Raw genomic sequence first — 19,341 nt, 5'->3', positions numbered from 1 at the left:
TAACTTTCAGAGAAAAACATACTCTCATCATCTCCTTATTTCATTCATCTCCTTAATAGTTTTGTCTATTGTTCAAGTACTATTCAAGTATCATATCCTTAGGGTAACCATATTGCACCTTACACTTGTATTGTTGCTACTCTTTACTAGAAAGAGGAGATCCATATAACGTCTACAAAAACATTGCAGAATCCCTCCTGTGAGTTTGAATCCAAGTAGGCACACATTCAATTAGACACATTAACTTCATGTGCATGTGAAGTGTTGCAGGGGAAGGGTGTTGCCTTCATGTTAATTCCCCTAGAGGTCCAATTTACAAGCTTCTGTCATTTCTGTTAGTGCAAGTTGCTTGACTTTAGCATAGTCTGGTTGTTTTCATGCATACAAGAGATGTAAAAAGAAGTAATTAAGTGTATATCCACATTCTAAATCCAAGGCTATGCTTGAGCTTGAACTTCTACTGTTTGGTCTATGTGATGAGAGCTCTTGGCTCTGGTGAGCCTTGAGGAACATCAGGAGAAAAAGAGAGGGTACCACTGTGGGCTACTTATAATGAGATAAGCTACAGAAAGGCTGTATATGTCCAATATGGTCTCATACTGATGACACGTGACTGGCAGTGGAAAACTAGGTGGCTGCCAAGTGCCCTCCTAAAGTGATTTTGTAGGCCACAAGGACCTTTTGTCTGAGTTTATAGCCAAACTGAGCTTGGGCTGCTTGTGTAACAGTGAGGAATCACTATGGCAAGTCACAGCTACCCTGTGCTATGCAGTGGAAGTAGGGGCACAGAGCTGGCTCCAGGCACTTGTTAAGATTTTACTGGCTTCCTGGCACAGCAGTCCAAAATGCCATAGAGCAGTAGCTTGACTTGCCATTCACTGCATCTACACAGGTAATTTTCAATGAGAGATTGACTTACTGTTGTACCTATTGGCCATAAACAAAGTCACTCATTGGGCTACACCTAGTTCACTTGTACCTGGAACCCAGCTTTTGGCCCGTACCTATCCTCCTGTAGAGGGTTTAAGTAAGCTTTACCAAACTTGAACTCTGAAAGATGACTTCCTGACACACAAGCTATAGTGAAGAATTCCTAACTCTTCTCAAGTTAAACATACCTTTAGACTTAAGATTACTCTCCCTTTGATTGCCAAAGAAAACTTTCAGCAAATGCAAAATATCAGCATGCAAAAATATCATGTATGTTGAGCTGGGCAATTATCTCAAGGTGTTTCTCAAATGGCTCTCAAATTGGACACCACCCAAATTCTTTTTGAACATTTCCTATGCCTCATTTGGTCACTGTGATTTACCAGAAAAGGAAAAATGTTGTAACAGACTTTGCAGCAAAGAAGACAATGCTAAATTACATAAATCATGCAACTCATCCTGACTACTTTCTAGTATCATGGTTGCAGTAAGGAGAAACACCACTTTGAAAGTCCACTGTATAAGGCTTTCAATGTGTAAAAATGAATTTATGAATGTTTGTGCAGAGACATCTGGAGCCAGAAAGAATTATTTCCAAAGCAAACCAGACAAAAGTCAAACAAACAGTCTGAATAGAAGGTAAGATGCTTTTTTTTAATAACATGGACACTCACAACAGTAAATGAAGAATCAACTATTTCTCGGTTTATTTAAAATTACAATGTAAAATTTTAATGATGTGATGTTGGTAATCCTTTATCACAAAAGTGAGGAGTTTGTTTTGCTAATTTTCTCATTCTTTTCTTATACAACATTTCTTATGACATTTCGTTCAATTTATACACACACACAGAGCATTCACTGTGTATCTTCTTGTTAGTCAATCACATTTACCATCTTAAAGGTCTTGATATCTGCAAACTTATCACAGGAGAAATTAACAAGTAGATGTTTGGGACCCGTCTCAAAAGGAATGAGTTTGAACTTTGTACTGGATTTTTCACTGGCTTTCAGTGGTGGTATACTAAAAATAGGACACAAAAGGAAAAAATAGAAGCTGAAAACAGGCTTATGCATCATACTTGAGTTTCTTCACTAACTGTCTCCCATCTTAAGTAAGAATTCCTATCAGTTCAGTGTAGGATGGCCTTGAAAGGACCATACAGGACTTGGCTATCTGATATGCATTTAAATACCCAAAGCCATGCATTAAGGTCTCTCACAAATACATTACGCAGTGACCCAGATAAGCACACAAAGGGGTATATACTAGTATCATATGAGAGAAAACTTCATGCAGAACAGAGGGTGTAAAACACATCATTCAATTATTAAAAAAGAATAATCTGAGACCATGAAGAATGTTACCACAGACTCCTGAATTAGAATAGATTATAGCACCAAGAAAACATCAGTGTTTACACAGCAGAAAATTCTGAATGGAAGTTAACATGTTTTAAGCCAGTATATTTTGTAATTCTTGGAAACTCATGTTTATGGTTTTCCCAAATAGCCTTACCCTGTCATATTTTATTGTCTTGCCTGAGGATAAAGTTGTGTGATAGACAACATGAGGTTGCTAAATCCCTCTGGAGAGCTTATAAATTATGGGATAGACCACTCTTAGCTGCTGAAGCACAAATGGCAATTTTAAGTTGCTGTGTATGTTTGTCTGTGTGTGTGTGTATTCAGTTAAAGAGCACAGTCCCATATCCAAGGTATTTTTTAGAAATAACTCCATTTTCTAGCATATGTTGAAATTTGTGTGCAATTTTGAATATGTACAAAGTGGGGGACAGTCTGAAACTTTAACGTTTCTGTTTCAGTTGTGAAACACTGAAGGAAAAAGACCAAGACAATATACAAATTCATCAAAGCATAAAAATAGGAACCTGGGATCTATAGTAAAAGGAATCTATTTCATTCCAGGATTCTCCTTCACCATCTCAACACCATCTTATAGTTTCTTGACTCTGTTTATTGATCTCTTAACATAATTATTTTGTAGAGTTCTGAAAGCAGAACTTGAAAAATCAGTGTGTCTGTAGTTTTTGTTGTGGAAAAACTTCTTTTTTCTTTTTTTTTTTTTTTTTAATTAAAAACCCCATTCCAACCCAAACTTTTATTGTGATATTCACCATTTTTCCTATTCTCTTCCTGCCTGCCTCATGGATTTCAAGTGTGTTCAAGTTCCAGGCCTTACTAAAATAAATTCAATCATGTAAGGAGTAGCTTAGTCTGTTCTTTAAAAGCAAAGCTCCTTAGTTGTCATGTATTGTGTCTGTAATAGCTATTCATGGAGCATACTTGGGGTTGTACTTTTCAGAGGTACCACCTATTCAGATCACAACTTGTGTCTGTGTTCATTTTTGCTTCCAAAGCTGGGACACTGGTGCATCTGCTTTTTACATGTATGTCTTTGATGTAAACACAAATTGATTAGAAGGCTGCACACCCAGACTGGTACCTGCAGTCCATTTAATAAAGTGGGGAAAAAAAATAATCCTGGTTAATATATGCTATAATTTGGGTATAGTATAGACAGAAACCTAATGTTGGACCTATGATCAGAACAAGAAAGTTCAGCCTATCTGGCCTATAGCAGCATAGACAGCCTCAGAAAAATTTACTGCATAGGTAAGCATCCATTTTGTGGGTGTCCTGATAGATAGGCAGGAAAACAAGTTCTGCCCAATTATGACAGCAATTATTTGACCTCCTAAGCTACGGAGCCTAAGCCTAGCCTAGATGAGGAAATGGTTCAAAGCTGTGTGCTTCATTACAAGATACTACATTGATTGGCCTCCCAAGTTACAGCAAGAAGAAAATGCTGTCTCATCCCACTGTTCAGTTCCAAGTCAGCCATGCCTATGTTCTTGCTCATGTATCTTTAACAGCAGGAAGGAGGCATTTCTTGTACTTACTCTATCTCAAGGATTCCTCTGAGCAGGTCATTGCCTTCTACCTGCAGCACACAGTCCATCACTTCCGTATCAATAGGATTGGTAAAGATCACTTCCACATCCACTTCTTTATTCACTTTCGCTTCACCAAGTACCTGTGCAAAGAAAAATGCTTGAAAGGTCAGGTTCTCAGTATTTTCTATCAGAGCCTTCTTAATTGTCAGAAGAAGAGATATGAGATGCTATGATGGACCATGGCAGAATGTGAGCTGAACATCTCTTTCAGGGAAGAAGGTGCTTATTAGAGCTCATTTTCCCCTTTCTCTGCCACTGCAGTTAGAGCAAAGGGACAGCAATTTACCTGTATGTTGATGGCAGGATTGTCCAGGGTGATGTCTCTTTGCACTAGCACTTGAATCCCACCTTCTACATGACATAAAGCTGTTACCTGGATTGTGTTGTCTGTAGTCAACTGCTTTTGATACTCAGTATACAGTATCTTAATGGGAAATTGTTTTTCTGGAAGAAAAAAAAAAAGAAAAGAATTGATACACATTTTTACAGGCCCACAGAGTTTCATACCTAATATTAGTGTTTTCCTTTTATGCTGTGTCTGGGACTAGGAAGGCCTTCAGCCATCACTGCCAAACTCAATTCATGCAAATGTATGCATTTGCTGTAGAGAGAGAGTGATTTCTTCAATGTTATCCCTCCTCCATTCTCTAGTACTATATTGTCTGGCTTGTTTTCTTCCCAATTGCTCAATCCCAAAAGATAAGACAGCTGGAGTTTACAGAGTTTACCAGTGCCCCTTCATTTGTTACAGGGCATGGTCTGATATGCCTCATCAGTCCTATTTGCTCATGATATGGTGAGACGAGCTGAATGACACCTTTACATTTCTTTTATCTTTCCTAGCCCTATCTGCTTTTTATTATCACGTGTTTTTACAGTAGTTTCCATGCTGTAATTAAAATTAAGGAATACTGGATGTCAAGGGATCTCCTCTGACTCTGAATCCAGGCAATTCCACATTTTTGGCCATTTGTACAATAAACATCAAGTTCAGAAGAACTGTAGACTAGCTGTGTGCATACAAACACTCTGAGCCACAAAGTACTTTCCAGCAGTATACAGCAGATGAAAAACACAAGAAAAGATGTCACCAATGCAATGTCCCACAGAAGCAAGCAAGAAAATGTGAATTTCCTAGATTCCTCCAATAGCAATGTATTTGCTAACTACAAATCCTAGCAAACAGAGCATACCTCCAGAAGAGGGCAAAACTCTCTTCAAATGGTCCCTGCCATCAGATCTGGGGAAAAACATCCCTGCTAACTGTAACTTCAGCCACTGGTTTAACACAGCCTGTGTGAGCACAAGACACCACAAGGCGCCTGCATGACTGTAATGCATTTAGGCATATAAACTCTGTTTTCACCGTGAGTCTAATTCGTAATGCTTTAGAGGAAGCTGATAGATCCCAGCTCCAGAAGTCAAATTACATATTAAAGAAATTAAATATTATTTCTGTTTCTCATTAGTGACTCAAAGCTTAAGATTAATACAATATAGTATCAGTTGAGAATCAATGATCTTTCAGTTCACTTTAGAGACGCTGAGATATCTATTATCCCGAACTCCTAATGGTAACTTAATTTCATCTTTCCAACAATACGCATATTTAGGTAGAGATCCTTTACTCCTCAACAATTCTTTGATACAAACTTTCTTTTCTGTGGCGTTTAGCAGGCTATTTTCAGCGATTTCTATGCCTCACACTTTAATTCCATTCTAGTGTGCTAATGGATCAGCTTCTTGTTTCTGCTGTTAGCCACGTTCTCTTACCTTTCAGTAAGGCCCCTCGTAATTGACCAGAACACATTTAGTTGGAGTTGATTTCTCTGCTTTTATGTTGTCCTTATCTTTTTAATGCAAATTTTGTTAGATGCAACTTCATGTTTACTTACCATCTTCTCTTCACTCCTGAGATACATTTTCCAAAATGTGAATAGTACTTAAGGAAATGATGGTGTGAAATGTGCCTTTTTAATACGTTTATAAGCACGATGTAATTTTTCCCCCCAGCCTTTTCTGCATAGAAATTTAAGATTGCGGTTTGTTAGAGCTTCCCTGTCCCCAGTTGACCAGCTTCTAATGCCCATTTACTGGTAAAACAGTTATACATTTATGATTAAAAGTTGTTTTAACAATTACCTTCCTTAGGAGACAGCGTGACAGATATGGAGTCCTTCCAGATCTCACGAACTGGTCTTCTAGTGTACAGAGTGCTCCAAGCAGTCATATTTACGTGAACAGTCTTAGCATCAGACTGTAAGTTTGCAAGAACCAGAATTAGATTGAGGTTTTTGCCAACTTCTAATGGGCCAGCCACCTTGAACTTCCCTGAGACGTCAGGCTTTTGATCGATTTCCTGTGGTGTTGGTGCTGTAGGATCAAATTTATCCTCAAGTCCCAGCTTCTTACGGGCTTTTTTAAAAATAACTCTCTCTTTTGTAGAGCCTGTCAGAGAGAAACATGAAAATCATCCTCAACAGTTAACATACATCTCTTATTTTACATGATTGCTAGAGACAAGCCAGCAGAACGTAGTGTCTACTTACAGATGAACAGAGCCTCTGTTTTCCACAGCCACACCTAATTTTCTGGATCTGCAGTCAGTAATATCACTGCCCCTCTAATAGAATTTTTTTTAACACAGAATCTTAAGTTCAAAGTTTCTCACACTTCCCATTTCTATCCCTTTTTATGGTTGCAATATTTAGAAATGTAAATTCTTATTTGCTATTACAGAAAACACCCCTAATATAAGTAAAGGCTGACAGCACCGTATGGTGGGTTGACTCTGGCTAGCAGCCAAACATCCACTCAGCCTCTCCCTCACTCCCCATTCCTGCAGGATGGGGAGAAAACAGAGGGAAGAAACAAAGACTCATGGGTCAAGATGATGACAGTTTAACAGCAAAAGAAAAAACTGCACACAAGCGAAGCAAAAAGACGAATACATTCACTACTACACATTGGCAGGGAGATGTCCAGCCACTTCCTCAAAAGTAGGGCCTCAACATGCATAATGGTTGCTTGGGAATACAAATCCCATAACCATGAATGCCTCCCTCCCCTTTTCTCTGCCTTTTGCTGAGCTTTTATTGCTGAGCACTAAGTCATATGGCATGGAATATACCTTTGGTAAGTTTGGGTCAGATGTCCTGGCTGGGTCCCCTGCCAGGCTTTTGGCCACCAACAGCCTACTCACTGTGGCAGGGAGGGAGGAGGGAGAGAGAGAGAAAGCCTTGACACTCTGCAAGTACTGTTCAGCAATATCCAAAACATTGGTGTGTTATCAGCACTTTTAGGAAGGCAGCTATGAAGAAAGTTAAATCCATCCCAGCCAGAGCTGGTACACAATGGAAGCTAGTTATTTGAGCTCTACTTTATCATGCTTTTTACCCTTCTGATATGTATTTCCAATAGCAATGTTAATTCTTTGCACTTGCAAATTCAGTTCATGATTGTAATTTTTTTTCCTGTACTATCAAACCCAAAGGTTTGACAAGTTTACATGCTGTTTGACCCTTTGAAAGATTGCTTCTCTTGGGTCTAAGCATTGATTTAGCTTAGGTTTCTGTAATAGGCCTTTCATCTGGCTAATAACTGGACTCTAGACTAATTCTCACAAAGCAGAGGCACATTAGCAGTAGGCAAGCGGAACAGTAAATGCTTTATTCAGAGGTATTTGGACTTGCCTTATATTAAGTCCCGCAAAGCAGCTTCATATCAGAAAGGGCAAGGCAGTATTTTTTACTCTTTACCTTCTCTTCCCTCTTCTGTTAGAACTGAATAAACTGAGTATAAATTTTCCTCCCACCTTATAGATGCCCAGAATTTCCCACTAAGAGATTCCCGTCCTAAAGTTTATATACGTTTGGGAATGAAGCAGCTATATAACCAGAAGAACCAATGTTTTTATTTACCTTCTTCATATTTATAATCATTGGTGACATCTACACGATCATCTCTACCAACTGCCTTTGTGCTGATGAATTGGCCAATTATGGTAGACTTAGAGAATATTAATGTTTTCTTTCCAGTTGCAGGGTCATAATTCCAGTACATACAGTCTGCATTCACTTCTGCAAATACAAATGGGCAGTCGTAGTCCAGATCTACATCTCCTTCTTTGATGGCATTCCGTGAGGCAGGACCACACTGATAAATTCCTATGGCGTTGAGAAAAAATAATTTAGGCCTAATTGACTCTTTGACGGTAAGCAGATTACTAGACTGATATTTATCAATGACTCTTGAGTTGCCCAGTGCTGTTGTCCCATTCTAGCCCTTTCATCCACATACACCTTCATACCAGGCTAATCATCAATGCGTCTTGTGTTTATTCTGAAGGTACACTTGATATTTTATAGTATCCCTTGATTTTCAATAGCTCTGGATTGCTACATTGGAAATATAGGGATTGCTGTGAAAGACTGCTCCTAGAAGTTTAGTTTGTTTCTTGGCGTCCATAGCTGATCTGAGGCTTTTCTAATCCGAAAGATAAAGTATCCTCTTCTGCCACTCTATTTCTGAGCAGCATGAGAAATTACTTTTACCAAGGTTTTACTTTTTTTCTGCTCCCTGAAAGTGACTGACTTTACAATTTTTCAACATTATTTCTGAAATAAAATCTGTGTACCTCCACTTTCTTCTTGGGGAGTTGCATCCAGAACTTGCCATCCACTGTATGAGGGGCCCAAGTCACTGCGGGAAAACCAGCTTTCATTCCAGACATGGAAATTCCTATGTGCAAGGATGAACGAAGTAAGCTACTAGAATGTGTTTCTAAATTCCTGTTCATATCCATTACTCAGCTTTCTTAGTTAAATGTATTAAATTCCTTAATTTGCATAGGTTCTTATCTGAGACTGACCACTTTCACTCTGATCCTGACTATATTAACTAGAAAGGAGCTGAAGATTGCATTGTGGAACAGACATAAATGTTCAAGGGCAGAAAGCAAATTTGTAAAATTATACAAAATGTCTTGAGACTGTTTTTCTCCAAAAGTTCTGAGCATGTGTATGTCCTTGGTTTTAGCTGTTTTCTTTATAGCACAATGCTACAGTTATATTTATCACTTATATTTAGAATGGGTCCAGAACCAAGCAGAGGAGTAAACAAGGCAAAAAGTGAGGGACTGCACCTGTTCTTTGCTGAATGCAAGCTTGTTTGAATTGCATTTGATGCTTAATAGTGGCAATAATTACATTATTTTCACTGCAAATGATGTCACTGAAAAAAAAAGTCAGGGAAGCTGGTTCTGTTGAACTTCTACAGTTTAACATGAACTGTTTTTGAAGAATATTTCCAAACTAAGTCAAGTCCCACTTTGTGGATGTTTGACATTTCCAGTTTAATATGACAAATTTTCAGTCATCTGTGGCATCATAACTGTAAGTTTGCCTGCCCTGGCTTCAATTTGCTGTTGTAACTCATGTCATAATTCTCTGTTCAACTAAGAAACTGTAAAAACACTGAGGTTTGTAGTATTATTTTGTAGTATTTTTTATTGGTCCTCTGTGTGTGTAGTTGTTTCTAAGGCTGGTTTTAAGAAGGTAACAAAGCATTTGTCGTTAGAATCTCTACTCTGCACCTGAAGACTTTATAGGCATTGATAGGTCCTACTATTAAATATCGTAGAGCCTTACCATATGCTGTCAGCTGCCCTGTCCAAATGATTTCCAGAAGCATCATAAAACTCATCCACACGCAGATTGCCATCTGCATCATGGGCAGAGCTGAAGTTTGTAATTGTACGAGTGGGAATCCCCAAACATCTAAGCACTAAAGAACGAATAGAAAACCATAGTCAGAAAGCAGTATTTCTGGAATATGAAATTTCATATAATGTACTAATGTCTTGAAAGACTTTCATGTAGGAAGTATTATTAGTGCTTCTTTTAACAGAATCAGTGCAGTGTCAGTTACGTGTATGACATAAAACATACCTGTAGTCAATACTGCTGCAAAAACCCAACATTGTCCATATCTAACAGGTTTGAATCCTGATTTCTTCCAGTTTTGCAGGATTTCACCACTTCCAGTCCAGCTGCTTGGGCTTTTCCCACCCTCATAATTTCCACTCCAGTTTCCTAGCAGCACCCCATGGTCATCATTGGCGTTGACCTGTAAATATATTCACTAAATTTATGATGGGATAAACTGTTTACAACAGATGTAATAGCAGTAGGGGAACATGCAGGAGAAAAGCCTTGAATGATATTTTAGTGGACCAAAGTCGCTGCTTCATACAGCTGGCCTTCAGAAGAAGCCATAGCTTTTCAGGGAAATGAAATATATGTCCTCTCAAGAAATTGAGAGCTTTTAATCACTGTTTCTCTCACTGTTTCTCCAAGTACTGTAGTACCAGGCAAGAAGGCAAACACAAGATTTCAGTGAACCTTCCTGACATGAGGTGGCAACTTTACCACTGTATGATTGAATGGCGCTTCAGCAATGTATATCGTGCAGCTAAGCTTTCAGAATGTGCCTGGATCATGATGTAGTGAGCCCTCAGAAAATTTACATTAAATTAGGGGAAGTGGCTAACACAACAAATGGGGCACAGCCACCTTAAAAATCTTGGGTACTGTGTCAACAGCAACCTCACAAAGTTCAGGAAGAAAAGGTGTGGATTTCAGAACTTGTGGCAGAATAACCCATGCATTGGTACAGGCTGGGAAGCAGCTGGATGAGTGGCAGCCTGTCTGAAAGGGGCCTGGGAATTACAGCAAATGGCAGGTTGCATTTGAGCCAACAGTGCGCTCTCCTCATAAAGAGGAAGGCCACGCTATGTTGCATAGTGAAAAGTGTGACCAGGAGACTGAGGGAAGCTGATAACCCCCTTTAATTATCCCTAGTGAGGCTGTGCCAGGAATCCTGTCTCCAGTTTCAGGTCCCTCAGTTCAAGGGGATGTTGAGACACTGAAGATGGCCCAGGAGGGAAGGCTACCTAGATGGTCAGGAACCCTGGAGCACACAATCTACAAAGAGAAGTTGAGAGCACTGGGCTAGTTCAGCCTGGTTAAGAAGGGTATAAGGGGAATGTGATAGTGGCTTACAACTACTTGAATGGAACATTCAAGTTCCATGGAACGTTCAAGTTGTCAGAATCCAACTTTTCTCTGTTCTGGCAGAGGCAACAGCAGAAAGTTGTAGCTTGGGAAAATCATATTTGACATGAGAGAAAAATTCCTCACTAAGAGGGGAGTGCAGCTCTGGACTGGTCACCCAGAGAGGCCATGAAACCTCCATCCTTGGAGATTTTCAAGGCAGCCTAAGTCCACGGCTGAGCTGATCTAGTACCACTTCAAATGGAAGGTTGGACTAAAGACCTCCAAGGGACAGGTCCCTCAATGTACCACTCCATGTCTTATACTTTCACTTTGACTGCTGGATATGAAAGTGATAAGTTTCAGAAATACCACAGATTAGATGGCCATCTAGGTGTTTCTCTGGCTCACATTTCTGGTGCATACAAACAGTGACCTAAAATTTTCTGAGAAGTGTCTTCATACTTACTTTCACTAACTACTTTAAATGAATAGTTAGTAGTTTGGACTTTTTGAACATGTTGCTTACCATTGCACTGAGAACACGGCCCAAATATTTGGGGTCATTTCGGTGAGATACATCTGTGGCAGGATCCTGACGATAGTTTAAGCTTCGATCCAGCATGGAAAGGCAAATATTGAGAATATCTCCTTGAAACTGTGTTATAGAAATAAGTCAGTGTTTTGGAAACACAGATTACTCTCCTAAAAATCAGGATAAGTAGAGCCACATAAGTGTTTAATGTTTTTCTTAACCACCGAATAAAGTGCTTCAGCTCAGTGAGGAATTACCATATAAAAATGCAGCCTCAAAAACTGTGAAGATTAGAACTCAAAGAGCTTTTCAAAACTTGGAATCTGTGGACTTAAGGCCAGGACTTTGCCTCTCAGCTTTGCTACAGTATTCTACTACCCAGCAGACAGTAAGGTTTCTGCTGGCTGCACCTCTGAGTCCTAGGTCATATCACTGACTAGTCAATTACAAATCCTTATATTAATCAGTACAACAGGGCTTGGCACGAGTTCTGATTTCAATATCAGACTCCTGCTCTTCAGAGGTGTATGACTGCGATGAGCTGGAAAAATCAAACCAGCCCTGGTCATCCAGTTTACATGAAAACGAGAGCACAAAACACTGTCTGGTGTTTCAGTGCTGCATTTACCTGGCCAAAGTTCCATCCAAAGCTGTTGATATGATTTTTATTGCCCGCAAAAATGATGCCAAACTCTTCTAGCACATATTCCTCACACTCAGCCTTGTTAGGCATGAACACATCATCACCTGAAAAGCCAAAGCAGAGGTATGTACAACCACAGCAAGGCAAAATAAAACAAAACCTCAGGAGCCTTGGTTTCCATCAATAAGAATGCTTGTAAATATCCACCCTTTGCTGTTCTTGCTGTTATAAACAGATAGTGAAACTCAGGATTTCTTATAATTAGAGAAAGGGGTGGGGGGTGTCTGAGTGAAGACAGAGGTATGACACTGTCAAATCTGGGAGAAGATGGCAGCTGGTAGATATGTCTCTCTTCTTGGTTCTACAGAGACCAGATACACTCTTCTAAGCTTGTGCAAAAGTAGGGAAGCTCTGGCAAAAGCAGAACTTTATCTTCTTAAGCAGAACTTAATCTTTTAGGGCAAGGAGCTCTCCAGTAAGTGCATGACACAGAGCTGTTTTTATGTACCAGAGGGTCCTAAGAAACTGTTAAATCCTTTTTTTTCTCACTGATACATTATGTGGTGAATGTTCAGCCCCTGTATTAAAGAAGTATAGATCAAATGGGGAAGCTGCAAATATTAATGAACCTACAAGCAACTTAGTTCTTTAAGGGGAAAATCAACATGTTCATACCTGAAGACCAAGGGTTAAAGAGCAAAACAAAAGTGCCAAGGCTTGCTGGAGAGGAGCTGCCACCTGAAGTACTTTGAACACTCAGCTTGTAACGTCCAATGACAGCATTAGGTGGGCTGGAAATGGAGATGCTCACAGAGTTGGAACTGGTAGACTGTAGAACTGCACTCCAGCTCTCCTTGCTCACTGTGCTGGAGATACCAAATGTGGCCTGGGTCTTAGCCAGCTTTGAGGGTTTTGGACCTTTTAAGGAAAATAAACAACATTTTTTTCCCCAGCTTGCTGAAATAGAGATTTAGTCATCAACAAACTCAGCAGGGATGTAACCCTGCCCTCGGATGAATTTATGCCATATGTTGGAAACTGAAGGAAGCTATCACTGCTAGCTGAGACGGCAGTAATACAACAAGCATCTCAAACAGTTCCATGGCTATGTGAACCAGCATGTTGGCTCCAAGGTATTATCTTGCTGCCCTATAGCACATATCAGGCCAAAAGAATGTCACGAGGCAGCATTACTTTTTCTGTGAAAGAAGTTGGGAGCCATACCTGTTTCTGCGATGAATATTAAGTTTTGCTCAGGCTGTTCTGTTTCATTGAAGGTGACAATGAAGGCCTGTCCTCTCCTTACAATCAACTCGTTGCTAGAAAATTTACTTGTGTGGTGATCTCTTGCATTTTCTTTCAGGTGCCAGTTGGTGCTTGGCTGCGTTGCAGCTATGAAAAAGTGAGAAGAGCAGGAAAACTTGAAGGTGTGTGCAAGGAGGAAGGAGCATGGACACACTGTCAAGAATTGCGTGTTACTTTCTACAGGTAACTAGTAGCCATGTGAGGTTTCCATCAAAAACGGAAATAATTTATTTGTGAGCATTTTATTCTTTTTTTTTTTTTTGAGAGACTCCACCTTGCATTGAGTGTTAGAGATTATCTGCATAATTAAATATAGAAGGAGTAGTATATCTGGTACTAAAGAAAAATCAGAAAGGCATCTAAGAGGAGAGAACCCTGAGGGGACTGAGTACTTGTGAGTTCCTTGGATAAAGAATTTGGCTGAACTCAGCTAATTTTTTTAAGGTGTCATCCATTCCAAGACATGGTATTATACTAACAGAGGCACAGCCTTGATGCCTTTGAATAAGAAATAAAGAAATCTGAGTGAGATGAGGAACACTTCTGCATTTTAAACCATGGCATGATCTCTAGCCCCTCTTACGTGTCATGTACCTCTGATATAACTGACAGCTGCTATCTGTTGGAAGCACCTAATAAGAATATGTTTATGGATGCTGGGCTGTCATTTAGCAGTGGGGGAGATGGCAGAATTGGAGAGAGAACACTACTAAAGTAATGCATGTGAAATAATATGTGGCAGAAAGCTCTTGCATGTGAACTATGGCTTCAGTCAGAGGCTGAGATTGGTTTGGCTCGGACATCATCAGAGCCTATGGTGGGTTCTCTAGCAGAAGATAGCTCAATGGTTTAAATGAAGTGCAGAAGTACAGAAGAAAGAGAGATTTTTTTTTTTTTTCCCTAAGGGCACTGTGTGCTTTTAAAGAAATATTTTTATTACTCCCCATCCTCCCCCCCCACCCCATGAGGAAGAATAAGAAAGAGTAATAGTGTGGTCCTTAGTAGTGGAACACAGCTACCCTGTGCCATTTTTGAGTAAAAAACCATTATCCCATCTTCAACCAGATTTATTAGTGTAAAGATTTTTTTACACTATGATCTTAAGTTTACCAAGTTTAGGCAAGCCTTGAAACAACTACATTAGTAGTCTTGGCAATGTAGTCACAGTTCAAATGGGGGGAACACATTTTTTACAGTATTGAGGTAAGCAGCATATACTTTGATTTTTTTCAGGAACATACCTACTTTAAAAAAAGCAACATCTTCAGAAGGTTATCTATGAAGCACATCTATTGTTGAATGAACTGAGGGCGTGGGGAGATTTGTCTTCAGAAAAGCCAGGAATTATTTGGCAAAGTTGGAAAAACAACATGGGACCATTTACGATAATTATTAAACTGGTCAATTTGCATATGTATGAATATTAGCGTGTAAGAAAACCCCCTCCCCTCACTCCAACAAACAAACCACCAAAAAACCCACCCCTAATTTTTGTATCCTCTCTGCCTTAACTACAGGTTTCAACCTTTGCTCATTGTAGCCTCCCTCAGCCTTTGCAAAAATACCTTCATCAAATTCTGCTTTGCTTCTTTCTCGGATTTCTCAGCCTCTCATTTGCACTTTTCTGACAACTTCAAATACCTGCAGACTTGCCCTTCCTTCCTAATTTGCAAAATACAACATTTTTACATCAGATAATATACCTGTTCTCTGAAATGTCATTCTGATAAGCTTGCTTTTCTCATGTACACAGTAAGTGGAAAAAATGCAATTCCTGTGAAAATCCTTCTCCTAACTCTTGATGGAAGAATTTTCTCTTCCTTTTTTTGCCTTGGATCAAAGCTCCTTAGAGAAGTAGTGATCTTGCAGTGTCCACTACAGAACTGAATATGAGGTATGGATGTAAGAAAACAACAAAGCACCATAGAAGGGGCTTCCCCCTTGCTCACCTTGGCCCATATCTGATCAATACGTCCTGTATAAGCAGCTTCTGCAGCTTTCCTCTGAATGGCCTCCTCTACTTCTGTTGACTCAAGGAATGGCTGGTGCCTTTCACTTCTTTAAAAGTGTAGGTGTAAAGTTGCCTGTTTGCAATATTTCCTGTGGGGGTGGAGCCTTTTTTGCTCCCCAACCTTTATCTGACCAATGGGGCTTGAGGATTCATTTTTCATTCATTTTTCGCTCTCTCAGTCCCCACATCCTGAGCTCATTTCCTTGCAACTTAGTATCTGAAGCTTGGATGATATCTATCCCTAACAGTCTGGCCACCTGTTAGGAGTCTCTTAATGTATTTAAATTTATAAGAATTTCAGCATTTAGTTCCTTTTCTTGCTGTTATAATGATAAAATTATAGGAATAGCATAACTCCTCCTTGCACCACATCATTGTTTTTAATTTGGAATATTTCATGAGCAATGTTTACAGTGACTTTTTCTTTAAGTTCATTCACTGAATCCACTGTTTTCCTGGAGCTGTTTGTTTGTGTGTTTTTCCACTGCATTGTAGTAACTGCAAAACAATAAGCAAGCTATTGCCTCTGCCCCAAATTTAATCAGGCCAAATTTATCAAACCAATTTTTAATTTATCACATAATTGCTGTTTAACAACGTTAAATATACAAGAGCTCCATGTCATATTTTCATGACACAATACAGAGATGGTAGGTAAGTACATTTGTGATGTGATAAAATAGCTATCATTGTTTTCAGCTGGTACTATTTTTTTTTTGATAGGGTATCTCCGAACATGAAACTGGCAATTCTAATTTGTGCACAAAAATCTTTCACTTAATTGCAAGGAGAATGATTTATGCTTATGTTTTGCAGGTGGGTCCACTTCCTGTTAAGAGAGAGGGAGACTAATGCTGATACTTTTATGAAATGACCTGTAAAATTGGATGTACTCAGTGCACAGACTTAAGGATGTCTCTGAGTGATACCCATTATGCTGGACTAGCCATAGCTATATGCCTTTCCAAATGCAGAATTTTAATTGGCTGGGCTCAGTATTTCAGCAGCCCAAATCCTTCTGTGTCCAGATTTGGATCATATCTGGAAATTCTGGAATTGGAACTTGCTCAACCTATTTAATATGCAGACATATTTTATACATATTTCCAATAAAAATGTGTGCTTAGAAGAAAGTTTTTAAATGGGTATAATTCAGACTGCTGCTTTGAATCTCTCTTCATTAATAATATTTAGTTTGAGGGACCATAGTTTTATCACATGCAAAGCCCAACTGTGATTTTAAAATGATAAGACTTTAATTCTTAAATGTAAAAATTCTTAGAATTTGATTTTAAAATAGTAAGTCCAAAGTTCAGAGGTTTCAGATGTTAAGCTACACTCTCCTACCCATACTTCTAAAGTCTCTTAAATGACACAGTAACAATTTTCAGAATAAATTTGCCTTAAGATTTCAGCCTATCCTTGGGTACATAGCAAACCATTTCTCTCTGATAGCAAGATTAGTTACCGTTGAAAGAAAACAAAAAAAGTCAGTGATTATTCACCAAATAGCTGCCGATGCTTATTTGGTCATGTTTCACCCTTTTTTGTGTGACAGCAATAGTGTGCTGGATATCATTGTCCTATAGGTCAGTGGCATAATTGTTTTTGGTATTTGATGGTATGATAGTATACTTATAAACAGCATGTTCGAAAAAACAGATATAGTTCATTTATTCTGGAAGACAGTATGGTAAGGAGAATGAGTTGCATCTGTTGCATCAGATTCTGGTGTTTATTCCCAGCTCTGGCTGAGTTGCCTTGCAGGCCTCTCATGTGCTTTGTTTGTAAAACAGATGAATGATACATACCAGACCTTTGGATTAAAGATTATGGGTGAAGGTTGAGAATGAGGGTTGACTTAATGAGAAATATTAACACTAGTAAGAACACTAGTCAGGCAGAATGCAATTGACCCAGGCAGCTCCCTATAAGCCAGGTAGTATTTGCAGAGCTTGTGTGGTGACTGTAAATGTAAGGATTGCACGGGTAGGTGCTTGAAACTCTGGTGGATAGCAAGAGAAGATTCTACTGTACCTCAGAAAATGAAAGCTCTAAGCCATTTTAGTATTTTGTTTCATGTACTCAGAATAAACTGTATCGGAATCACCTTTTGCAAAGCTGTTCAGTCATATAACTAATGACATCCTTTTCCAGTGATACCCAGATTTCTTCCCTCATTCCAGTAACTGTTAAAGAAAAGAACATATAGGAGGAAGAGTTCAACACTGAACAGTGAAGGACATCTTTTGTAATAGACTAATTCCCCTCAGTATTACTTTCTCTCCTTCTTTGCATCGTCATTCTCTTCCCCACCAATCCTGTAAGAATCCACAGTTGCACTGCGGACATTTGAATTCTATTAAATATCACCTATTATCAGTTGTGCATTTGTTTCAGGATGGGAAACCAGTCCCTAGAATAGTCTATCTGCTCCATTACTCTTTCTGAGCACAGCTCTTCCTTACATATACCGCTAAAGCACCATGCTACAACCATATGGCCATGACTCATTGGGAACCGCCTCAGTACCCTGAGAAGTTTGGGCTATTCTGTCTCCCCTTGCATTCCCTTGTTGGATAATTAAGCAATTTCATCAGCAAAACCCACTCCTGTTTTCCTGGATACAGGAAGTCAAGTGATTTTCTACAGCTATACTGGTATTTGTGAACCACACTAAGGGGAAAGACCTGGGTCCCTGGAACAGTAGAACCCCGTGATGTAGATTGGACAAGTCCATATGGAAAGGCATTTGGCTGAGATCTCTTCTGGCCCCTATATGTTGTCCAAGACGTACTTCTTATTTTCTGTCTTCCTCTTCCATTCACAATGCCCCAAGTAGCAGGGGCATTCTGAATGGAAGCCTGCAGCCTGCTGCAGCCTGAATACTTCCTGAAATTCCTGATTGTTCCTGAAGTTCTCCAGTAGCCAGACTTTGAAGGTAGCTGAACTTGGCACAGTCAGCTGCCATATCGTCTGTGTAAAGTAGGCTACCCGATTAGCTGGGCTCAGATCTTCTCTTGGGATTTTGGCTCATTCCAGATGACATGGCTCGTTCCAGAAGGGAGACTGACAGTGACATAGTAGTGACATATACTAATATGTGAACTTCAAAAATTACCATGGGACCAGTACACAGGAATAAGCCAAACTGACAGCACACAGACTGGGACGAACTTATGCTAGGCTCCCCCGACAGCTCCCACATGGTCACACGCAACCTGTTATTTATAGCCTATTATATTAAAATGTATTTCCTTACCTCTCCCACTTAGGCACACATCTCTCTCATTGGAATGGACTAAAGACATTATTTGCAAGTTTTAACTTCCAGCTACTGCTGCACACTCATCAGCAAAGAACACTTCTTTGCAGGCTCCCATCACTACGTCGTTCTGCTCATTTCATCTAGGAATCAAACATGTTGTCCCATTCTACAGGCAAGCACCCTTAGTTCTAATACACAAACAAGATGCTTGCAGGTGTGACTCACGCCTTAGTTGTAATGACACTGAAGCATAAAAGTGACAGACAGAAGCTGAGATAATTATTTTGAGTGTGAGACCATGAAACAAATTGCTGAATCCTTAGTAGCAGTCATGCATTGCAGACTATCAAAACCCGTAAAAAAAATTCATGCTGTCAGATTTATAGGATCTTTTTAGGTGCTTTTCCCTTTTCCTTATGCACCACATTCTGGATTCTGTTAAAGTAGATCCATTAGAGATTGGCCCATGGATGCATAAAAACTTTCTGGGATAAAAGTGTATTTGCAGGATGCGTGTGTTGGGGTGTGGGAGGAGGTGTGGGGAGAGAGAGAGAGTGAAAACAGTTATGAGCACACACACATGCACACAGACCCTCACAGTTTTTTACATTATAATTGT

The 19,341-nt window shown here is 39.5% G+C and overlaps 1 protein-coding gene across 1 annotated transcript; it reads right to left on the bottom strand.

Moving 5' to 3' along the window:
* Nucleotides 1-1,806: 1,806 nt before the first annotated feature.
* Nucleotides 1,807-15,478, bottom strand: TGM3 (transglutaminase 3). Its single transcript, XM_010294265.1, has 13 exons — nt 15,393-15,478; nt 13,363-13,530; nt 12,814-13,056; nt 12,124-12,242; nt 11,490-11,618; nt 9,857-10,034; nt 9,557-9,692; nt 8,545-8,648; nt 7,829-8,074; nt 6,051-6,356; nt 4,195-4,352; nt 3,855-3,988; nt 1,807-1,954 (listed from the first exon to the last, which is right to left on the bottom strand). Exons 1-13 carry the CDS (start codon nt 15,400-15,402, stop codon nt 1,807-1,809), a joined length of 2,079 nt encoding a protein of 692 aa, XP_010292567.1. The 5' UTR covers nt 15,403-15,478.
* Between the last annotated feature and the right edge of the window lie 3,863 nt (nt 15,479-19,341).

Source organism: Phaethon lepturus, unplaced genomic scaffold, assembly GCF_000687285.1.
Source record: "Phaethon lepturus isolate BGI_N335 unplaced genomic scaffold, ASM68728v1 scaffold55639, whole genome shotgun sequence".
NCBI lineage: Eukaryota > Metazoa > Chordata > Aves > Phaethontiformes > Phaethontidae > Phaethon > Phaethon lepturus.
The sequence above is the reverse complement of the archived record's forward strand: the minus strand, read 5'-3'. Positions and strand labels throughout refer to the sequence as shown.